At 42.8% G+C, this 21721-nt stretch overlaps 2 protein-coding genes across 3 annotated transcripts in view; one reads left to right on the top strand and one right to left on the bottom strand.

Annotated features, from left to right (window-relative positions):
* Positions 1–281: 281 nt before the first annotated feature.
* Positions 282–15231, bottom strand: GPATCH11 (G-patch domain containing 11). Its single transcript, XM_038772543.1, has 9 exons — positions 15173–15231; positions 13071–13156; positions 9226–9452; positions 7427–7468; positions 6612–6732; positions 4526–4616; positions 2697–2822; positions 1325–1406; positions 282–891 (listed from the first exon to the last, which is right to left on the bottom strand). The coding sequence occupies exons 2-9, from the start codon at positions 13115–13117 to the stop codon at positions 836–838; spliced, it is 792 nt and encodes a 263-aa protein (XP_038628471.1). The 5' UTR covers positions 13118–13156; positions 15173–15231; the 3' UTR covers positions 282–835.
* Positions 15232–15384: 153 nt separating this feature from the next.
* Positions 15385–21721, top strand: part of HEATR5B (HEAT repeat containing 5B) — a 108748-nt gene continuing 102411 nt past the window's right edge. For both annotated transcript variants that reach the window (XM_038772110.1, XM_038772109.1), the window contains exon 1: positions 15385–15429. The gene's annotated coding sequence lies outside the window, so the exon portion shown is untranslated. The remainder of the gene's footprint in view (positions 15430–21721) is intronic.

Genomic DNA, 21721 nt, shown 5'->3' with positions numbered 1-21721 from the left:
TTCCTTTATAGAATGCTAAGGTCCCTAAAACCTAATGGTCTAGATCTCCTAGACCTGCGAGTTTCCATAATCTATTCCATGATTTCTTTGAAAATACATCTATTTTTTCCTGTGGCCAGGAAATGCAGTAACTTCTCATCCTATATCCTCGAAATAAGACTTCTTTCCTCGCCCTACGTGGTCCTAGACTGACCATTTTATAGGGATGACATGAAAATAATTTAGACATTAAATCGTAAGGGAAAAGTGTGGCCCACTGCCCCCTAAATATATGAACCAAGTCCTTAATACAACATTTATTAGCCATTCTCTTGTGAACTTTAATAGTTACGTACGGTACAAAGCAGTGATGAATAAAATAAATTCTGTGCCATATTCTTGATTACTTTGTTTCAAAGCCTCCCACTAGATTGGTAACAGTGGCTGCACAAATTATTCGAGCTCACAAGTCTTATTAGCATCTCCATAATCACCTTGTGTTGTATTGAACACTCCCAGCGCATAGCCCACTGCTCTGCACAAAGTGAAAGTTCAATAAATACTATTCACTGATTTAATTGGGCAACTAGAGAACCCTTGGTTGACCTGGTAGAACACACAGTTTGCTGGCTGCCAAACCAGAATAAAAACAGAGACTTTAACTTGTTTTTTTTCCCCAGTTTTAAAACAGGACTAAAAATAATCATAAGTTTTTACAAAGAAAATTTCTGTTTCTTGTATATGAAAAGAAAAAACCCTCTCCACCAAGTCTCTGAAATTTCCCACACTGAGTGTCATATGGGGGCTTAAAAAAACCCCCCAAACTGCTGGGAAATAAAGTTATCCATGTTGGCTTTTAATCGTGATCTGCAGAAGTTGGTCCAGGACAATTTGAAGACAAATCTTCTTCATCTGCATCAGAAGGAAAAGAATTCAGATAAGTCAATAAAATGGTAACGGATTCATAGTGAGTGATCGTATGGACCACATTTAGTCCAGTTCTCCGTGGTATAAGTTGGTCCAGCTGCAGGCTACATCACTTATTTTATTTAAGTGCCTTCCTATATTTATTTTTATAGAACTGACAGACTTTACAGCTTGAAGCATTGATTACCCACTCTAATAACTGCAAAGCACCAGTATTTAAATTCTCATTTTATGTCTTTACAGCAACTTCAGAGCAACTTACCCTCATATGCAGTTCCACACCAAATACAGTATTTAAATTCTCATTTTATGTCTTTACAGCAACTTAAGAGCAACTTACCCTCATGTGCAGTTCCACATCAAATACAGTATTTAAATTCTCATTTTATGTCTTTACAGCAACTTAAGAGCAACTTACCCTCATAGGCAGTTCCACACCAAATACAGTATTGATGTTTTTCTCTTAAGTAGCTGGTGAGTATTTGTAGTTTTTCCACTACCTAGAAGAAAAAGCCCAGAGAATTTTACACTGTAATAGAACTTACTGATGATGCAAAGAGTGGCAAATGTCAAGATCCATCTGTTAGCTACTTGAGTTGCTCAACCTTTCCTGCAGGGATCACGCAAAAACAACTGCTCCCTTATTTTACAGAAACGAACCTTAGTGGACTGGGCTGGAAATCATCTCTCACCTGCTGCGGCTTCTGCTTCAGTAACTTGCCACTTACTCTGGTCCTACGCGTTTAGTGTTTGGATAAATTTCTTTTGGACTTCTACTATTTTTAATTTTCTCAAAGACAGGACGAATGATGAGGCTGGAAGGCTTGACCAGGAAGAAAAAAATCTCACTTAATTTAAATTTCTGGATTCGGAGAGCTATCTTGGATAATATGATTCAGAGAACCTTTAGTCAACATACTGACTGTCACACCTCTCTTAAACAGCTGTATCCTAACCAATTCCCTCCTAATTCCTTTCCTGAAAGCACGAGAGAGAGGAAGAGGTTACAATACGTGTCTATCGTGATTAGAAATTAGTTCCTTAAATGATGTACCATGACCAGGAAGAGTAACCACAATAGGTGTCTATCGCGATTAGAAATTAGTTCCTTAAATGATCTACCACGACCAGGAAGAGTAACAACAATTGGTGCCTATCGCAATTAGAAATTAACTAATGATGACCAGTTTCAGTTTGTGGATTTTTAGCAGCCTTCCAGGTGTGGTTAAAGGTGAAATACCTTTGACTGGGTTCAAATTCATCCTTTTCTCAGGAAGAAGTGATTACAGGATTTCAGCTGGGTGGAGTGATACAAACGGAAAAGTGAACTCAATTATTAAAGTCATCTAGTCTGTGGATTAGCCAGTATCTTGGCTTCTCCCCTTTTTGGCTTTTTCATTATCGCTTAGCGGACCTACTCAGAGGGGGGATAGGGAAAGTGAAATTTATTACTTGCTATTAATTCTCTTCTGGATTATCTGTCAATTTTATTTATCCATGTCACCTGTTTAAATGCTTTACTCCCCTTTACCTGTTATTAGTACTGTTCTGGATTATCCGTGAATTTTATTTATCCATGTCACCTGTCTCAACGCGTAATTTCCCTTTCTTTATTTCGCTGAGAGAACAGTTACCGATGTGAGTTACAAAACACAAATGTCTTCATAATGCCAAATTGTAAGTTCTTTAACGACAGGGATCATGTCTATAGTACTCTTCCAAGCACTTGGTTCATTGCTCTGCACACAAAAAGCACTCAATAAATACCACTGATTGATAGATCAACTCACGCTTAAATCGTCACTATCACATTCATCATCTTCCTTTTCTTTTTCTTTTTCCTCTTCCTCTTCATTCTCCTGTTCCTCCTTTTCAGGGACTGTCCAGTACCAGGGTTCCCTGGGAACTTCAATATCCTTTTTAACAAGCACAGTTTTACATTACACCTTACGAAAAATATCCCAGTAGCACTGATGAAAACTCAACGGGAGCGCGTTAATTTGTATTAGCTAGGTAGCCCTGCATTCTTTACAAATCAAGGACTTTTATTCCAACACTTTAAAAAGATTTATCTACAAAAATTAATTGGTGTTCCAGCACTTAGAACAGTGCTTTGCACATAGCAAGCACTTAATAAATGCTATCGTTATTATTAGGGACAAAAAGTAATTTAAGTGCTCACTGTTTTAAAACAGTCTGAAAAGCAAAGTAGTTTTTAAAAATATCTTTCTAGAAGCAGCATGTTAAACTCAATACTATGGGATGGATCCTTTATTTGGGTAGGTAATTATATTGTACTCTCCCAAGCGCTTACTATAATGCTGTGCACACAGTAAGTGCTCAATATGAATGGATGATGGATTTCACACGGCTCAATCTATTAAAATTGCAAATCGCTAATTAACAATTTGTACAATGATTAGCAAACTAATAAACTGTAATTAAACAGAAAAGGACATGAAGTTGTTGGTGACTGCCAAGCGTGCTGGCGGTGGTCCAGAGCGGAAAGCTGAGCTTGCAGAGGTGAGTGGCGGGGAGGGGCAGCTCGCCTTTTTTTTTTAAAAAAAAATGGTATTTGTATTGTAATAACAATAATACCATATTAATTATTAATTTTTAATTATTAATAAGAATATTATCAAATAATTATAATAATAATGATGGCATTTATTAAGCGCTTACTATGTGCACAGCACTGTTCTAAGCACTGGGGAGGTTACAAGGTGATCAGGTTGTCCCACGGGGGGCTCACAGTCTTAATCAGAATAACTACAACTGAATGAATTAATCCCCATTTTACAGATGAGGGTACTGAGGCCCAGAGAAGTGAAGTGACTTGCCCAAAGTCACACAGCTGACAATTGGCGGAGCTGGGATTTGAACCCATGAACTCTGACTCCATTCATTCATTCAATCGTATTTACTGAGCGCTTACTGTGTGCAGAGCACTGGACTAAGCGCTTGGGAAGGACTAGTTGGCAACATATAGAGAGGGTCGCTACCCAACAGTGGGCTCACAGTCTAGACGGCCCGGGCTCTTTCCATTGAGCTACTCTCCCAGGCACTTAGTACAGTGCTTTGCACACAGTAAGTGCTCAATAAATATGACTGAATGAAGGGCTTACCATGTGCCAAGAACTGGGCGGATACAAGGCAATCAGGCTGGACAAAATTCACGTCCCAATCTAAATCCCCATTTTACAGATGAGGTTACTGCAGCACAGAGAAAGGGAGGGACTTTCCCGACGTCACACAGCAGACAAGTGGGGGAGCCGGGACTAGAACCCAGGTCCTTTCGGACTCCCAAGGCCTGTGTTCTTCCCCCACCCACTTCCTTGGTGCCTCAGTTGTTCTTTCTGGACTGTAGACGCCCTCACAGTGGGTGAGAATTTGGTAAGCCAAATTTGAAGAGTGTCTTCAAATACGGGCAGGGAACGCTCTGCTAATTCTGTTGTAGTGTACTCTCCCAAGTGCTTAGTACAGTGTTCCGCACCGTAATAAGGCACTCAATAAATACCACTGATTGTTTGATTCAAAGGATTCTAGTCCTGTAAAATAGCTCATGGAGTTTGACGATTTCTATAGGCATATTTGAACATGTTAAATATCTGAGGCCCACCTTCTGGGTGTCTAATTGCTGGCAGGCTCGCTGGCTTCTCCTCAGGTCCCCTTCTAATTTAAGCTCTTCTTGTTTACTTTTGAATCGCATTCTGTTCAAATGAGAAGAAATTCCATTCACGTCAAACGTATATATGCCAGCTTTATACATCCAAGTACTAGAAAAAGATTACCGGTTAAAAAAATGTCAAATTGGAAGAAAGAACTGGACTCTGTACACTAACGTTATATATAGCTTTAAGAGCAGTGTGGTCTCGTGGTTAGAGCAGGGGCTGGGAGACGGAAGGACCTGGGTTCTAATCCTGGCTCTGCCACCCGTCTGCTGTGCAACTTTCGGCAGGTCACTTCACTTGGGGAAGCAGCGGGGCTCAGTGGAAAGAGCCCGGGCTTTGGAGTCCGAGGTCATGGGTTCAAATCCCGGCTCCGCCGCTTGTCATTTCGCTTGAATGCGAAAATAATAATCGCATTCATTGAGTACTCACCGTAAAGCACTGTACTAAGCACCTGAGAGAGTATAATTGCTACTATTATTATTATTATTATTATTGACACTGCAATCCTTTTCAATTTCTAAACCTTTGTACCTCCCTTAACATACAATACAGCTTGTCAGCTGTGTGACTTTGGGCAAGTCACTTCACTTCTCTGGGCCTCAGTTACCTCATCTGTAAAATGGGGATTAAGACTGTGAGCCCCACATGGGACAACCTGATCACCTTGTATCCTCCCCAGCGCTTAGAACAGTGCTTTGCACATAGTAAGTGCTTAACAAATACCAAAATTATTATTATTATTCTCTGTGCCCCAGTTACCTCATCTGTAAAATGCGGATTAAGACCTGAGCCCAATGTGGGACAGGGATTAGATAATAATAATAATAATGGCATTTATTAAGCGCTTCCTATGTGCAAAGCACTGTTCTAAGCGCTGGGGAGGTGACAAGGTGATCAGGTTGTCCCACGGGGGGCTCACAGTCTTAATCCCCCATTTTCCAGATGAGGGAACTGAGGCCCAGTGAAGTGACTTGCCCAAAGTCACACAGCTGACAATTGGCGGAGCCGGGATTTGAACCCACGACCTCTGACTCTAAAACCTGGGCTCTTTTCCACTGAGCCATGCTGCTTCTCTGCTAGATCCAAACTGATTAGCTTTGTATCTACCCCAGTGCTTGGCACATAGTAAGCGCATGACAAATACCGTAAGAGAAAGGGAAAAAGAGCACGTCTGCATGCTCCAGGGAATAGACAAGGGAGTTTTTCAATCCTCATCATCATCAATCGTATTTATTGAGCGCTTACTGTGTGCAGAGCACTGTACTAAGCGCTTGGGAAGTACAAGTTGGCAGCATATAGAGACAGTCCCTACCCAACAGTGGGCTCACAGTTTAAAAGGGGGAATCAACCACCAACCAATCAATACTTATTGAGCACTTAGTGTGTGCAGAACATTAGCACAATTAACTAAGAGCTTAGGAGAGTACAATACAATAAAATTGGCAGACACAATCCCTGCCCTCAAGGAGCTTCACATCTTAGGTCTTCCCACTTCTCTGTTCCCTCAGCTCTACGGTCTGGGGGACACAAATAGATCAGTGATTTCTCTCTTCCTCCTTAGACTTTGAGCCCCATGTGGGAAAAGGGCCGTGTCCAACCTGATTAACTTGTATCTATTCCAGTCCTTAGAACGGTGTTTGATGTATAGTGAGACCCTAGCAAACAGCATAATAATAATAATAAAAATAATAATCGCAGTCATTGCGTACTCACCGTAAAGCACTGTACTAAGCACTTGGGAGAGTATAATTGCTACTATTATTATTATTATTGACACTGCAATCCTTTTCAATTTCTAAACCTTTGTACGTCCCTTAACATACAATATCAGTTAGAGTGGTTACTCTGTGCCAAGCGGCTTGGGAGCGAACAACCTAGCAGGAATACAAACGTACAGACAAAAAAAATCTTTTAAAGGCTATCTTAAATCCCAAAGGATCTTTTTTTTTTTTCAGTCCAGACCAAAACATTAAGAGTTTCACATACAGAATTAAATTTACGGAATAATACAACAAAGTTTGCCAATAAAGTTACCGGAACTGATCTGCAGCTTTTTCTTCAGCTTGATTTTTCATGTGGACTTTTCTCCTGTAGTTTTCTAGCTCTTCCTCTGCTTTCCGCTTTACTAAGGCTTCGTGGCCAATGCCGCTTCTTCCTGCTCAAAACGGAAATCTCCAGTGAGATCGACAGGCTTTAACCCTGAACGTGTTGCGGTTTATATTTTAAAGTAAAAAACAAAATAAAAATTAGGCACCAGTTCTACTATTTAAAGGTTATCCAAGAATACGTAGTTCATTCGATCGCCCTGCCTCTTAATACATACAAAGGCTGAACAAATGGATGGTAGTGCTTATTCTTCATGAAAAGAGGCCACTGTTGAAATCCATGACTGTATTTAGAAAATGGCAAAGACTAAAACATACTTCAACCTGAAGTAGAACAGGAATGGTTCCATCCCCTTCCTAAAATTATAACGAATACTGTCCCATTTTAAATTTATTTGCATTTCAACCTGACGAAGTTCTTCTTCCCCTAGTCCATGCTGTAATTATTTTCCACACAAGCATTTGATGGTGTTTCCAGCTCCTAATTACATAAGCGTCCCATAAGGGACAGGGATTCCCTTATTTATTCTCTTCCAGACCTTAGTATAGTGCTCTGCCCAAGGTAAGCACTTAGTAACTCTATTACTACTACTATATCACCATCCAATGGTATTTATTAAAGGTCCGTATATGTTTGGCGCAGGCAGTCAAGTGTAAATCTTGCCTTGTGACAGCAGCCACAGATTAAACCTAAATGCTATGCGGACGAAATTAAAAGAGATGGGTTGTGAATATCATACACACCTGTTTTGATGTTGAGAGGAATGGGTTCAACAATGCCATCGCCTAAAGAGGAAGAGAAGCAGAACAAAGACAACAAGCAGAACTTAATTTTCTCTCCTGATGAAGGAGACTTACACTTAATCCTCTTGACTCACTTTTAAACACCCATCGCACTGAGAATCTGAAAGTTCAAATCCACCTTCCCGTGCCCACTAAAAGTCTAATTCCCAGCCGGTTTCATTCATTCAGATTCCTCATCGAAAACTGCATTTCCCTGACAAAATCGCAGGAACCCAAAGTCAAGAGAGCGGGTAAGTTCGAGGGCCAAAGCAAAGATTCACAAGAAAAAAGCTCTCGTAATTATACGTCGTCTACCTCCCGATTTGTGGATTGGCTCCTCTAATGTAAGTGTGGGCGCAGTCGGCTCTCCTTTAATGTAGAGGCTGGGTTTTTGTTTTTTTCTTTTAATGGCATTTATTAAGCGCTTACTATGTGCAAAGCACTGTTCTGGGTTCACGATGAACCTTGCACTGAAAAAAACAGCATCGTCTAGGAGTACGGGCCAGAAAGTCAGAAGGACCTGGGTTCTAATCCCGCTCCTCCGCCGCTTGTCTGTTGTGTGACCTTGGGCAAAACACTTCACTTCTCTGCGCCTCAGTTACCTCATCTGTAAAATGGGGATTAAGACCGTGAGCTCCATGTGGCTCAGGGACTGATAAGCTTGTGCCTCCCCCAGCATTTAGTGGAGTGACTGGCACATAGTAAGAGCTTAACAAATACCATAAAAAATAAAATAAAAATTGAGCTACGCTATTCATGCTTTGGCCACCACTGCCTGCAGGCATACAGCGTTTTTTCTGATACCACTTTACGCTGTATCCAGGCAGACCCGCATTTTGGGAAGAAGGTTCCCTAATTCCTCAGGCATTGTTTCAAACAATGAAAGCACGTTATAATAATAATAATGATAACAATGATGGCATTTATTCATTCATTCAATCGTATTTATTGAGCGCTTACTGTGTGCAGAGCACTGGACTAAGCACTTGGGAAGTACAAGTTGGCAACATATAGAGACGGTCCCTTCCCAACAGTGGGCTCACAGTCTAGAAGGGGGAGACAGAGAACAAAACAAAACATATTAACAAAATAAAATAATTAGAATATGTACAAATCAGCACTTACTATGTGCAAAGCCCTGTTCTAAGGGCTGGGGAGGTTACAAGGCGATCGGGTTGTCCCACAGGGGGCTCACAGTCTTCATCCCCATTTTACAGATGAGGTCACTGAGGCCCAGAGAAGTGAAGTGACTTGCCCAAAGTCACACAGCTGACAACTGGCAGAGCCGGGATTTGAACGCATGAACTCTGACTCCAAAGCCCGGGCTCTTTCCACCGAGCCACGCTGCTTATATTGTGCTTATATTGGTAAATATCTATAAGATCCTGACATTTTGGAGCAATTGGGCAAACGCTTAAAGATAGCAGGACCCCCCAAAAACCTGTGTGGTGGATGAGAAGGTCTAGAGAAGCAGCGTGGCTCAGTGGAAAGAGGCCGGGCTTTGGAGTCAGAGGTCATGGGTTCGAATCCCGACTCCACCACAAGTCTGCTGTGTGACCTTGGGCAAGTCACTTAACTTCTCTGAGCCTCAGTTCCCTCACCTGTAAAAATGGGGATTAAGACTGTGAGCCCCACGTGGGACAACTTGATCACACTGTATCCCCCCCAGCGCTTAGAACAGTGCTTTGCACATAGTAAGCGCTTAACAAATGGCATCATTATTATTATTATTATTATTAATCTTTCAAAACTTAACTTACCATGCTTGCCAAGAGCCTGTCCGCTTTTGTACCCCATTTTCTGAAGTAAAGCAAACCCCTTGTTTTCATTGCCTATGGCATTTTTCAACACGGTGTCACGTCTTTCTTGCTCCTCTTCTTTCAAACTCTTCTGCCTGTTTTTCAGGTTAGCTTCCCGGTGCTTTTCTTCTTTCTGACGAACTTCTTTGATTCGCCTCAGCATTGGTATTCCTGGCCTGACATCTTCTCTAAGTAACAGTAATCACCAAAAAGTTAATAGTTACAGAGTGGAACAAAGGGGGGTTTTAAAAAATCTGATCAAGACAAAAAGAGGTTTATACTGCAGCAAGGGTGTTTTTTATTTGACTGTAAGTTCGGTATGGGTAGCGAACATATCTGCTAATTCCGTTGTGCTCTCCCAAGCGCTTAGTACAGTGCTCGGCATATGGCAAGTGCTCAATAAACACAAATGATTGATTGACTAGACATTAGGAAGAGTTTTCTAATTATAAGACTGTGAGAAAACGGGGCGTCACTGAAGCTTCTCACAAGTATTATGGATTCGGATAACCAGGGGCAGAGTGAAGCACTTATCCACCCGCCATGGAGACTCGGATTCACTTTTATGCCTTGACTCCCAGAGATTCATTCATTAAATTGTATTTATTGAGTCCTTACCCTGTGCCCAAGAGTGAAGCACTTATCCACCTGCCATCCTCCTTCCTCTCCCCCTCGTCCCCCTCTCCATCCCCCCATCTTACCTCCTTCCCTTCCCCACAGCACCTGTATATATGTATATATGTTTGTACATATTTATTACTCTATTTATTTTACTTGTACATATCTATTCTATTCATTTTATTTTGTTAGTATGTTTGGTTTTGTTCTCTGTCTCCCCCTTTTAGACTGTGAGCCCACTGTTGGGTAGGGACTGTCTCTATATGTTGCCAATTTGTACTTTCCAAGCGCTTAAGACAGTGCTCTGCACATAGTAAGCGCTCAATAAATACGATTGATGATGATGATGGAGACTCAGATTCACTTTTGTGCCTTGACTCCCAGAGATTCATTCATTCATTCAATTGTATTGATTGAGTCCTTACTCTGAGCCCAGCACTGTACTAAGCACTTGGGAGAGTACAACAAGAAACAGACACATTCCCTGCCCACAACAGGCTCACGGTCCAGAAGGAGAGACAGACATTAGTATACGTAAATAAATTAATTACAGATATATACATAAGTGCTGTGGGGCTGAGAGGGAAGATGAATGACGGGAGCAAGTCAGGGTGATGCAGAAGGGAGTGGAAGAAGAGGAGAGGAGGGCTTCTTGGAGGAGATTTGCCTTGAGTAAGGTTTTGAAGTGGGGGAGAGCAATTATCTGTCTGATATGAGGGGATGGAGGGTGCTCCTGGCCATAGGCAGGATGAGAGCGAGAGGTCGGCAGCGAGACAGACAAGATCGAGGTACAGTGAGAAGGTTTGCAATAGAGAAATGAAGAGTGCGGGCTGAGTTGTAATAGAGTAGTGACGTGAGGTAGGAGGGGGCAAGGTGATGGACTGCTTTAAATGATAATAATAATGGCATTTGTTAAGCGCTTACTATGTGCAAAGCACTGTTCTAAGCGCTGAGCCAGTGGTGAGGAGTTTTCGTTGGATGCGGAGGTAGATGGGCAACCACTGGAGTTTCTTGAGGAGGGGGGAACCATGGTCTGAATGTTTTTGAAGGAAAATGACCCGGGCAGCAGAGTGGAGTATGGACTGGAGTGGGAAGAGACAGGAGGCAGGGAGGTCACCAAGGAGGCTGAATCAAGGCAGGACAGGAGATGGGGGGACACTTCTTGATGCCCTCAAAGAGGTCTTGGGCCTTTTAGTTCGCTAAAATTGTATAAAACTGAAATGAATTCTGATTCACACTGCCAGACTTCTTACATGATACTAGGAAGTAGCAAATGGTACATTATTGACTAACTCTTCTTAAACCTTTCCCAGAGCTGGTGTGGGATGCTGCTTAGCGCTCAGAATTAATGGGCAGCTAAACTACTGAACTGAATAACCAATAACTCCCTATTACATGTCCCCAAAACAAATTCAGAAATTCCCAAGTAACCAGGATGGATATGGAGTAACCACATGAGACTGTAAATCTCCCAAGGGCCAGAACTGCTCCTCAGTGGGAAATCAATCAATCAATCAATTGTATTTATTGAGCGCTTACTGTGTGCAGAGCACTGTCCTAAGCGCTTGGGAAGTACAAGTTGGCAACATATAGAGACAGTCCCTACCCAACAGTGGGCTCACAGTCTAAAAGGGGGAGACAGAGAACAAAACCAAACATACTAACAAAATAAAATAAATGGAATAGATATGTACAAGTAAAATAAATAAATAAATAGACTAATAAATATGTACAAACATATATACGTATATACAGGTGCTGTGGGGAAGGGAAGGAGGGAAAGAGCCCGGGCTTTGGAGTCAGAGGTCATGGGTTCAAGTCCCAGCTCCGCCAATTGTCAGCTGTGTGATTTTGGGCAAGTCACTTCACTTCTCTGGGCCTGAGTTCCCTCATCTGTAAAATGGGGATGAAGACTGTGAGCCCTCCGTGGGACAACCTCATCACCCCGTAACCTCCCCAGCGCTTAGAAAAGTGCTTTGCACATAGTAAGCGCTGAATAAATGCCATCGTTATTATTATTATTTTATTGCTTTTGTATGAACCCCAAACAGCCAGTACAGTGCTATGCTACTGCTGATACTGACGACGCATATACAAACATATGAAACATATACAGGGATTTTAATAACAATTTGGCTTAATCCACCATACAAAATTGCCACCAGCGATACCCCTGCTCTCTGATGTTGGTTATTTTCTCTTACAGCTACTGCTGTGCTTGCTAACTACACGTAGGACTTAGGGGCTACAAACCTACCTTGTTTTTCTTTCAAACTTACCTCCTTCCCTTCCCCACAGCACCTGTATATATGTATATATGTTTTCTACATATTTATTACTCTATTTATTTATTTATTTTACTTGTACATATCTATTCTATTCATTTTATTTTGTTAGTATGTTTGGTTTTGTTCTCTGTCTCCCCCTTTGAGACTGTGAGCCCACTGTGCTCAAATCCTCCTCTCCATCAAGGCTTCACAAAGGGGAGAGGCTTGTGGACTGAGGTCATTTCCATCCTCCTGTCAGCCTTCCCTAAACTTGGACTGACGGGAAGGTTAGGATAATTAGAAGCGGGAGGTCCTTTCTCCCCCTTTCTAGACTGTGGGTAGGGATTGTCTCTGGTGCCGAACTGTACTTTCCAAGCACTTAGTGCAGCGCTCCGCACACCGTAAGCGCTCAATAAATACGACTGTACGAATAATTAGAAGAGGGAGGTCAATCAATCAATCAATCATATTTATTGTGCGCTTACTATGTGCAGAGCACTGTACTAAGCACTTGGGAAGTACAAATTGGCAACATATAGAGACAGTCCCTACCCAACATTGGGCTCACAGTCTAAAAGGGGGAGACAGAGAAAAAAACCAAACGTACTAACAAAATAAAATAAATAGAATAAATAGATAGGTCCATATTGGAGGGGTGATGAATTGAAGAATGAACCAACTACTGTTCCTTTTCCCCTACCGCCTCTCTTGGATTGTGAGCCTCTTGTAGGTCAATGACCTTGGGTTCTTCCCAGTAGTCGTAACAGCATTATGAAGCGCTGTACTAAGTGCTGGGAGAGAATAAGTAGAAAGACAATCCCTGTCCCTCATGGGGCTCACAATCTAGTATGGTGATTTGCACACTATAAGCAATCAATAAACGTTATTCCTAGTGACATGAGAAAGGCAACATTTACTTACTGAATGTTAATAAAGGCATCAGACATATAATCATCTTCTTCTGCCATCTTTAACTTCAGTCCGTGAATTCTGACGAGGCACCGGATCTGTAGAAAGATGTGACTCTCAGTCTGTATTCCTTTATTTTGGAAAAGACTTAAGCTTGTGTTTGGGTCAGAGTAGCAAGAAAATGTGAAGCCCCCATAATTTATTTACAGTTTTGATGCAAGGCGCAGTTTGTTTTCAGGGTGTCGATTCCTCTGCTCTGTATCTCTCAGGTATCAATTTATACATCAGAATGTACACAGAATGCCCATGCCTGTCTGCTGGGTGACCTTGGGCCGGTCACAACTTCTCCATGCCTCAGTTATCTCTTCTGTAAAATGGGGATTAAGACTGTGAGCCCCACGTGGGACAGCCCTTCGGCCTCCAGGGCTGGCCTCTAACCACTATGCCACACTGCTTCTGCTTTACCGGGGGACGTGAAGGTTGAGGTAAGCCTGGCCGACATCAGCGCTTAGAACAGTGCTTGGCACATAGTAAGTGCTTAATTCATTCATATTTATGGAGCGCCTACTGTGTGCAGAGCACTGGATTAAGCGCTTGGGACGTTCAGCACTTAGAACAGTGCTTTGCAAATAGTAAGCGCTTAATAAATGCCATTATTATTATTATTACAAGTTGGCAACATATAGAGCCGGTCCCTACCCAACAACGGGCTCACAGTCTAGAAGGGGGAGAAACGAAACATGTGGACAGGTGTCAAGTCGTCAGAATAAACAGAAGTAAAGCTAGATACACATCATTAACAAAATAAATAGAAAATATGTACAAGCTATTAGAACAGGGAAGCAGTGTGGCTCAGTGGAAAGAGCCCGGGCTTTGGAGTCAGAGGTCAGGGGTTCATAATTCAGGCTCCATCAATTGTCAGCTGTGGGACTTTGGGCAAGTCACTTCACTTCTCTGGGCCTCAGTTCCCTCATCTGGAAAATGGGGATGAAGACTGTGAGCCCCCCATGGGACAACCTGATCACCTTGTCACCTCCCCAGCGTTTAGAACAGTGCTTTCCACGTAGTAAGCGCTTAATAAATGCCATTATTATTATTATTACTGTGTGCAGAGCACTGTACTAAGCGCTTGGGAAGTACAAGTTGGCAACCTACAGAGACGGTCCCTACCCAACAACGGGCTCACAGTCTAGAAGGGGGAGACAGACAACAAAACAATTTTACTTGTACATCATCAATCGTATTTATTGAGCGCTTACCGTGTGCAGAGCACTGTACCAAGCGCTTGGGAAGTACAAGTTGGCAACCTGTAGAGACGGTCCCTATCCAACAACGGGCTCCCAGTCTAGAATGGGGAGACAGACAACAAAACAATTTTACTTGTACATATTTATTCTATCTATTTTATTCTTTTAATATGTTTTGTTTGCTGTCTCCCCCTTCTAGACTGTGAGCCCACTGTTGGGTAGGGACTGTCTCTACATGTTGCCAAATTGTCCTTCCCAAGCGCTTAGTCCAGTGCTCTGCACACAGTAAGCGCTCAATAAATACGACTGAATGAAGGAATGAATGAACAAAACATGTGGACAGGTGTCAAGTCTGAGCCCACTGTTGGGTAGGGACTGTCTCTAGATGTTGCCAACTTGTCCTTCCCAAGCGCTTAGTACAGTGCTCTGCACACAGTAAGCGCTCAATAAATACGATTGAATGAATGAATGAACAAAACATAGGGACAGGTGTCAAGTCTGAGCCCACTGTTGGGTAGGGACCGTCTCTAGATGTTGCCAACTTGTCCTTCCCAAGCGCTTAGTACAGTGCTCTGCACACAGTAAGTGCTCAATAAATACGATTGAATGAATGTATGAATGAATGAATGAATGAACAAAACATGTGGACAGGTGTCAAGTCTGAGCCCACTGTTGGGTAGGGACCGTCTCTATATGTTGCCAACTTGTACTTCCCAAGCGCTTAGTACAGTGCTCTGCACACAGTAAGCGCTCAATAAATACGACTGATTGATTGATATATCATTATTGAGGATGATAATAATAATCCCCACCTTGCCCTCAGAGGGCTTATGAGGCCTTGCCCACCCTGCCCCCACCCCTGCTCACCAGGCACCGGGGCTTCACGCACGCACGTCATACGTCGTACGTCTTACGTCATCCCCTCCCCGCCTCTCACTGCGCAGGCGCGCGGCTCGAGCCGAGCCCCGGGCGCTTAGGGAGTGGGCGGTGTGCGCGGCCGCGCATGCGCCCCGCGGAGACGGCGCCTCCCCTCCTCTCCACGCCCCAAGCGGCGCATGCGCGGCGGTGCATCCGGGTCCTCGGCCGGCGACGACCTGAGGAGGACTTCCTCCTGAGGCGAGGAGGTGAGACCTCCCTCCTTCCCAAGGGGAAGGCAGAATTCCTTAACTATTCCATTTATTTTCCATGAATTTATATGTTTGTACGTATTTATTACTCTGTTATTTTATTTGTACATATCTATTCTATTTATTTTATTTTGTTAGTATGTTTGGTTTTGTTCTCTGTCTCCCCCTTTTATCATCATCATCAATCGTGTTTATTGAGCGCTTACTATGTGCAGAGCACTGTACTAAGCGCTTGGGAAGTACAAATTGGCAACATAGAGAGACAGTCCCTACCCAACAGTGGGCTCACAGTCTAAAAGGGGGAGACAGAGAACAAAACCAAACATACTAATAAAAAAAATAGAATAGATATGTACAAATAAAATAAATAAATAGAGTAATAAATATGTACAAACATATATACAGGTGCTTTTAGACTGTGAGCCCACTGTTGGGTAGGGACTGTCTCTATATGTTACCAATTTGTACTTCCCAAGCGCTTAGTACAGTGCTCTGCACATAGTAAGCGCTGAATAAATACGATTGATGATGATGATGATGATTTATTACTCTATTTATTTTACTTGTATATATGTATACATGTGTGTAATAATAATAATGATGGCATCTATTAAGCGCTTACTATGTGCCAAGCACTGTTCTAAGCGCTGAGGAGGTGACAAGGTGATGAGGTTGTCCCATGTGGGGCTCACAGTCTTAATCCCCATTTTACAGATGAGGGAACTGAGGCACAGAGCAGTGAAGTACCTGTATATATGTTTGTACATATTTATTACTCTATTCATTTTACTTGTACATGTTTATTCTATTTATTTTACTTGGTTTATATGTTTGTTTTGTTGTCTGTCTCCCCTTTGTAGACTGTGAGCCCGCTGTTGGGTAGGGACTGGTCTCTATATGTTGCCAACTTGTACTTCCCAAGCGCTTAGTACAGTGCTCTGCACACAGTAAGCGCTCAATAAATACGATTGAATGAATGAATGAATGAATGAAGTGACTTGCCCAAAGTCACCCAGCTGACAATTGGCAGGGCCGGGATTTGAACCCGTGACCTCGGACTCCAAAGCCCGGGCTCTTTCCAATGAGCCACACTGCTTCTCCTAATAATCTCCATATTGTACATATTTATTACTCTATTTTACTTGTACATATTCTATTTATTTTTTATTTATTTGGTTTAAATGTTTTGTTTTGTCCCAAGCGCTTAGTACAGTGCTCTGCACACAGTAAGCGCTCAATAAATACAATTGACTGATTGTTGTCTGTCTCCCCCTTCTAGACTGTGAGCCCCGCTGTTGGGTAGGGACCGTCCAAACTTGTACTTCCCAAGCGCTTAGTACAGTGCCCTGCACACAGTAAGCGCTCAATGAATACGATAGAATGAATGAATGAATAATCCCTTTATAGATGTTTGTACATGTTCATTACTCTATTTATCTTGTATATATGTACATGTTTGTACATATGTATTACTCTATTTTACTTGTGCATATTCTGTTTATTTTTTATTTATTTGGTTTAAATGTTTTGTTTTGTTGTCTTGTCTCCTCCTTCTTGACTGTGAGCCCCGCTGTTGGGTAGGGACCGTCCAAACTTGTACTTCCCAAGCGCTTAGTACAGTGCCCTGCACATAGTAAGTGCTCAATGAATATGATTGAATGAATGAATTAATAATCCCTGTATATATGTTTGTACATATTCATTACTCTATTTATTTTACTTGTATATATGTACATGTTTGTACATATGTATTACTCTATTTTACTTGTGCATATTCTGTTTATTTTTTATTTATTTGGTTTAAATGCTTTGTTTTGTTGTCTGTCTCCCCCTTCTTGACTGTGAGTCCCGCTGTTGGGTAGGAACCGTCCAAACTTGTACTTCCCAAGCGCTTAGTACAGTGCTCTGCACACAGTAAGCGCTCAATGAATATGAATGAATGAATGAATAATCCCTGTAGATATGTTTGTTTCATTACTCTATTTATTTTACTTGTATATATGTACATGTTTGTACATATGTATTACTCTATTTTACTTGTGCATATTCTGTTTATTTTTTATTTATTTGGTTTAAATGCTTTGTTTTGTTGTCTGTCTCCCCCTTCTTGACTGTGAGCCCTGCTGTTGGGTAGGGACCGTACAAACTTGTACTTCCCAAGCGCTTAGTACAGTGCCCTGCACACAGTAAGCGCTCAATGAATACGATTGAATGAATGAATGAATGAATAATCCCTGTAGATATGTTTGTTTCATTACTCTATTTATTTTACTTGTATATGTGTACATGTTTGTACATATGTGTTACTCTATTTTACTTGTGCATATTCTGTTTGTTTTTTATTTATTTGGTTTAAGTGTTTTGTTTTGTTGTCTGTCTCCCCCTTCTTGACTGTGAGCCCTGCTGTTGGGTAGGGACCGTCCAAACTTGTACTTCCAAAGCGCTTAGTACAGTGCTCTGCACACAGTAAGCGCTCAAATATGATTGATTGATTGATTAGTACAGTGCACTGCACACAGTAAGCGCTCAATGAATACGATTGAATGAATGAATGAATAATCCCTGTATATATGTTTGTACATATTCTTTACTCTATTTATTTTACTTGTATATATGTACATGTTTGTACATGTGTATTACTCTATTTTACTTGTGCATATTCTGTTTATTTTTTATTTATTTGGTTTAAATGTTTTGTTTTGTTGTCTGTCTCCCCCTTCTTGACTGTGAGCCCCGGTAGGGACCGTCCAAACTAGTACCTCCCAAGCGCTTAGTACAGTGCTCTGCACACAGTAAGCGCTCAATAAATTCTATTGAATGAATGAATGAATTTATTTTCTTCATGATTCATTCATTCAGTCGTATTTAGTGAGCGCTCACTGTGTGCAGAGCACTGGCCTAAACGCTGGGGAAGTACACTGTCTGTTTATTCTGATGGTATTGACGCCTGTCTCCATGTTTTGTTCTAATAATGATGGTATCTGGTAAGCGCTTACTATGTGCAAAGCACTGTTCTAAACGCTGGGAGGGGGATACAAGGTGATCAGGTTGTCCCATGGCGGGGGCTCAGTCAGCTGTGTGACGTTGGGCAAGTCACTTCACTTCTCTGGGCCTCAGCTACCTCATCTGTCAAATGGGGATTAAGACTGTGAGCCCCACGGGGAACAACCTGATCACCCTGTAACCTTCCCAGCGCTTAGAATAGTGCTTTGCACATAGTAAGCGCTTAATAAATGCCCATTATTATTATTATTATTATCCCCATTTTACAGATGAGGGAACTGAGGCTCAGTGGAAAGAGCCTCTTCTAGACTGTGAGCCCACTGTTGGGTAGGGACCGTCTCTATATGTTGCCAACTTGTACTTCCCAAGCACTTAGTACAGTGCTCTGCACACAGTAAGCGCCCAATAAATACAATTGATTGATTGATTGAAGAGGCCGGGCTTTGGCGTCTGAGGTCATGGGTTCAAATCCCGGCTCTGCCACATGTCTGCTGTGTGACCTTGGGCAAGTCACTTCACTTCTCTGAGCCTCAGTTCCCTCATCTGTAAAATGGGGATGAAGACTGTGAGCCCCACGTGGGATAACCTGATCACCTTGTATCCTCCCCAGCGCTTAGAACAGTGCTTTGCACATAGTAAGCGCTTAACAAAATGCCAGAATTATTATTAATTATTATTATTATTATCCTAGCTCCGCCACTTGTCAGCTGGGTGACTCTGGGCAAGTCACTTCACTTCTCTGGGCCTCGGTTACCTCATCTGTAAAAGGGGGATGAAGACTGTGAGCCCCCCGTGGGACAACCTGATCACCGTGTTACCTCCCCAGCGCTTAGAACAGTGCTTTGCATATAGTAAGCGCTTAATAAATGACATCATTATTATTATTATATAAGGTGATCAGGTTGTCCCAAGGGGGACTCACTGTCTCAACCCACATTTGACAGATGAGGGAACTGAGGCACAGTGGCTCAGTGGAAGGATCCCAGGCTTTGGAGTCTGAGGTCGTGGGTTCAAATCCTGGCTTCGCCACTTTCATTCATTCATTCAATCGTATTTATTGAGTGCTTACTGTGTGCAGAGCACTGTAATAAGCGCTTGGGAAGTACAAGTTGGCAGCATATAGAGATGGTCCCTACCCAACAGTGGGCTCACAGTCTAGAAGGGGAAAGCACTGTTCTAAGTGCAGGGAAGGTTACAAGGTGATCAGGTTGTCCCACGGGGGGCTCACAGTCTTAATCCCCATTTGACAGATGAGGTAACTGAGGCCCAGAGAAGTGAAGTGACTTGCCCAAGGTCACACAGCTGACAGTTGGCAGAGTCGGGATTTGAACCCATGACCTCTGACTCCAAAGCCCGGGCTCTTTGTCGTCCCAAGGGGTCTCACAGTCTTCATCCCCATTTTACAGATGAGGTAACTGAGGCACAGAGAAGTGACCTGCCCAAAGTCACACAGCTGACAAGTGGTGGAGTCGGGATTCGAACCAATGACCTCTGACTCCCAAGTGCGGGCCCTTTCCACTGAGCCATGCTGCTGCTTCTCTTTTGTTTTGTTTTGTTGTCTGTCTCCCCCTTCTAGACTGCGAGCCCACTGTTGGGTAGGGACCGTCTCTATATGTTGCCAATTTGTACTTCCCAAGCGCTTAGTACAGTGCTCTGCACACAGTAAGCGCTCAATAAATATGATTGATTGATTGATTGTGACCCCGTTGTCGGGTAGGGACCGTCTCTATCTGTTGCCGATTTGTACTTTCCAAGCGCTTAGTCCAGTGCCCTGCTCACAGTAAGCGCTTAATAAATGCGATTGAATGAATGAATGAATGTCGTTGCCCAGCGCCCACTTGAGCGCCTGCGAAGCAGCATGAAGTCGTGGCTGGAACCCGGGCCTGGGTTCCAATCCTGACCCTGCCACTTGTCTGCTGTGTGACTCTGGGCATGTCACTTCATTCAGTTGCATTTATTGAGCGCTTACTGTGTGAAGAGCACTGCACTAAGCGCTCGGGAAGTCGGCAACAGATAGAGATGCTCCCTACCCCACAATGGGCTTACAGTCTAGAAGGGGGATTGAGACTGTGAGCTGTATGAGGGAGAGGGACTGTTTCCCATCCAATTTGCTGGTATCCACCCCAACGCTTAGTAGAGTGCCTGGCACACGGTAAGCGCTTAACACCAGTTATTTTCGAGACTCTAAGCCTGTTGTGGGCAGGGAAATGTGTCCGTTGTTACATTGTTCTCTCCAAAGCACTTATTACAGTGTTTCGCACGCAGTAAGAGCTCAATAAGTATGATTGTATGGCTGAATATGCTAAGCACTTTACTATGCAAGATAATCAGGTTCCATATAGGATTCACTGTCTAAGTAGGAGGGAGAACAGATTGAATCCCCACGATGAGGCAACTGAGGCACCGAGAAGCTGTGACTTGCCCAAGGTCTCCCAGCAGAGAACTGGTTTCTCCCTCTCTAGACTATGAGCTCGTTGTGGGCAGGGAATGTTGTCTGTTTCTATATTGCACTCTCCCGAGCACTTAGTACAGTGCTTTGCATGCAGTAAGTGCTCAATAAATATGAATGGATGGTGGAGCCAGAATTGGAATCCAGAGCCTGTGACTCTGAGGTCCATACTCTTTCCGCTAAGCCACGCTGCTTCTCATCACCCAATTTTAATAATAATAACAATAATGGCATTTAGTAAGCGCTTACTCTGTGCAAAGCGCTGGGGAGGTTACAAGGTGATCAGGTTGTCCCACGGGGGGGCTCGCAGTCCTCATCCCCATTTTGCAGATGAGGTCACTGAGGCCCAGAGAAGTGAAGTGACTTGCCCAAAGTCACACAGCTGACAGCAGAGGCGGGATTTGAACCCGTGACCTCTGACTCCAAAGCCCGGGCTCGTTCCACCGAGCCACGCTGCTTGTCCAATGTAATTCGTTAACGTACTTCTTTAACATAATTCGCGTCAGACCTTGGACAGAAGACAGTGCACATGTTAAGCACAACGCCATCAAAGGATTTGCAACACCCCATCTGGCTATTTTCCAAGAAGTTAAATTCAGTATTGCCCTCTGACTTAAAAACGCGTTCTTCTGCCCAGTATTGGACTGAAATGAGAAATATAGTGAAGTCTAGGTCCAATGCCATCATTATAATTATTATTATTATCATACAAGGTGATCAGGTTGTCCCAAGGGGGGCTCAACGCGTTCTCCCTTCTCCCCAGTATTGGACTGAAATGAGAAATATAGTGAAGTCTAGGTCCAATGCCATCATTATAATAATTATTATTATTATACA

The sequence above is a fragment of the Tachyglossus aculeatus genome, chromosome X1 (assembly GCF_015852505.1).
Source record: "Tachyglossus aculeatus isolate mTacAcu1 chromosome X1, mTacAcu1.pri, whole genome shotgun sequence".
In the NCBI taxonomy this organism is placed as follows: Eukaryota; Metazoa; Chordata; class Mammalia; order Monotremata; family Tachyglossidae; genus Tachyglossus; species Tachyglossus aculeatus.
This window is presented reverse-complemented; position numbering and strand designations above follow the sequence as displayed.

Bases quoted from the DNA above. Each gene is read 5' to 3' on its own strand.
- GPATCH11 (XM_038772543.1), bottom strand. From the start codon at position 13,117: ATGGCAGAAGAAGATGATTATATGTCTGATGCCTTTATTAACATTCA. The intron at 6,733-7,426 runs GTGTGTATGATA...CGTTTTGAGCAG, and splicing joins TCCTCTCAACATCAAAACAG to GAAGAAGCGGCATTGGCCAC. The intron at 892-1,324 runs GTAAGTTGCTCT...CTTCTGATGCAG, and splicing joins GTGTGGAACTGCCTATGAGG to ATGAAGAAGATTTGTCTTCA.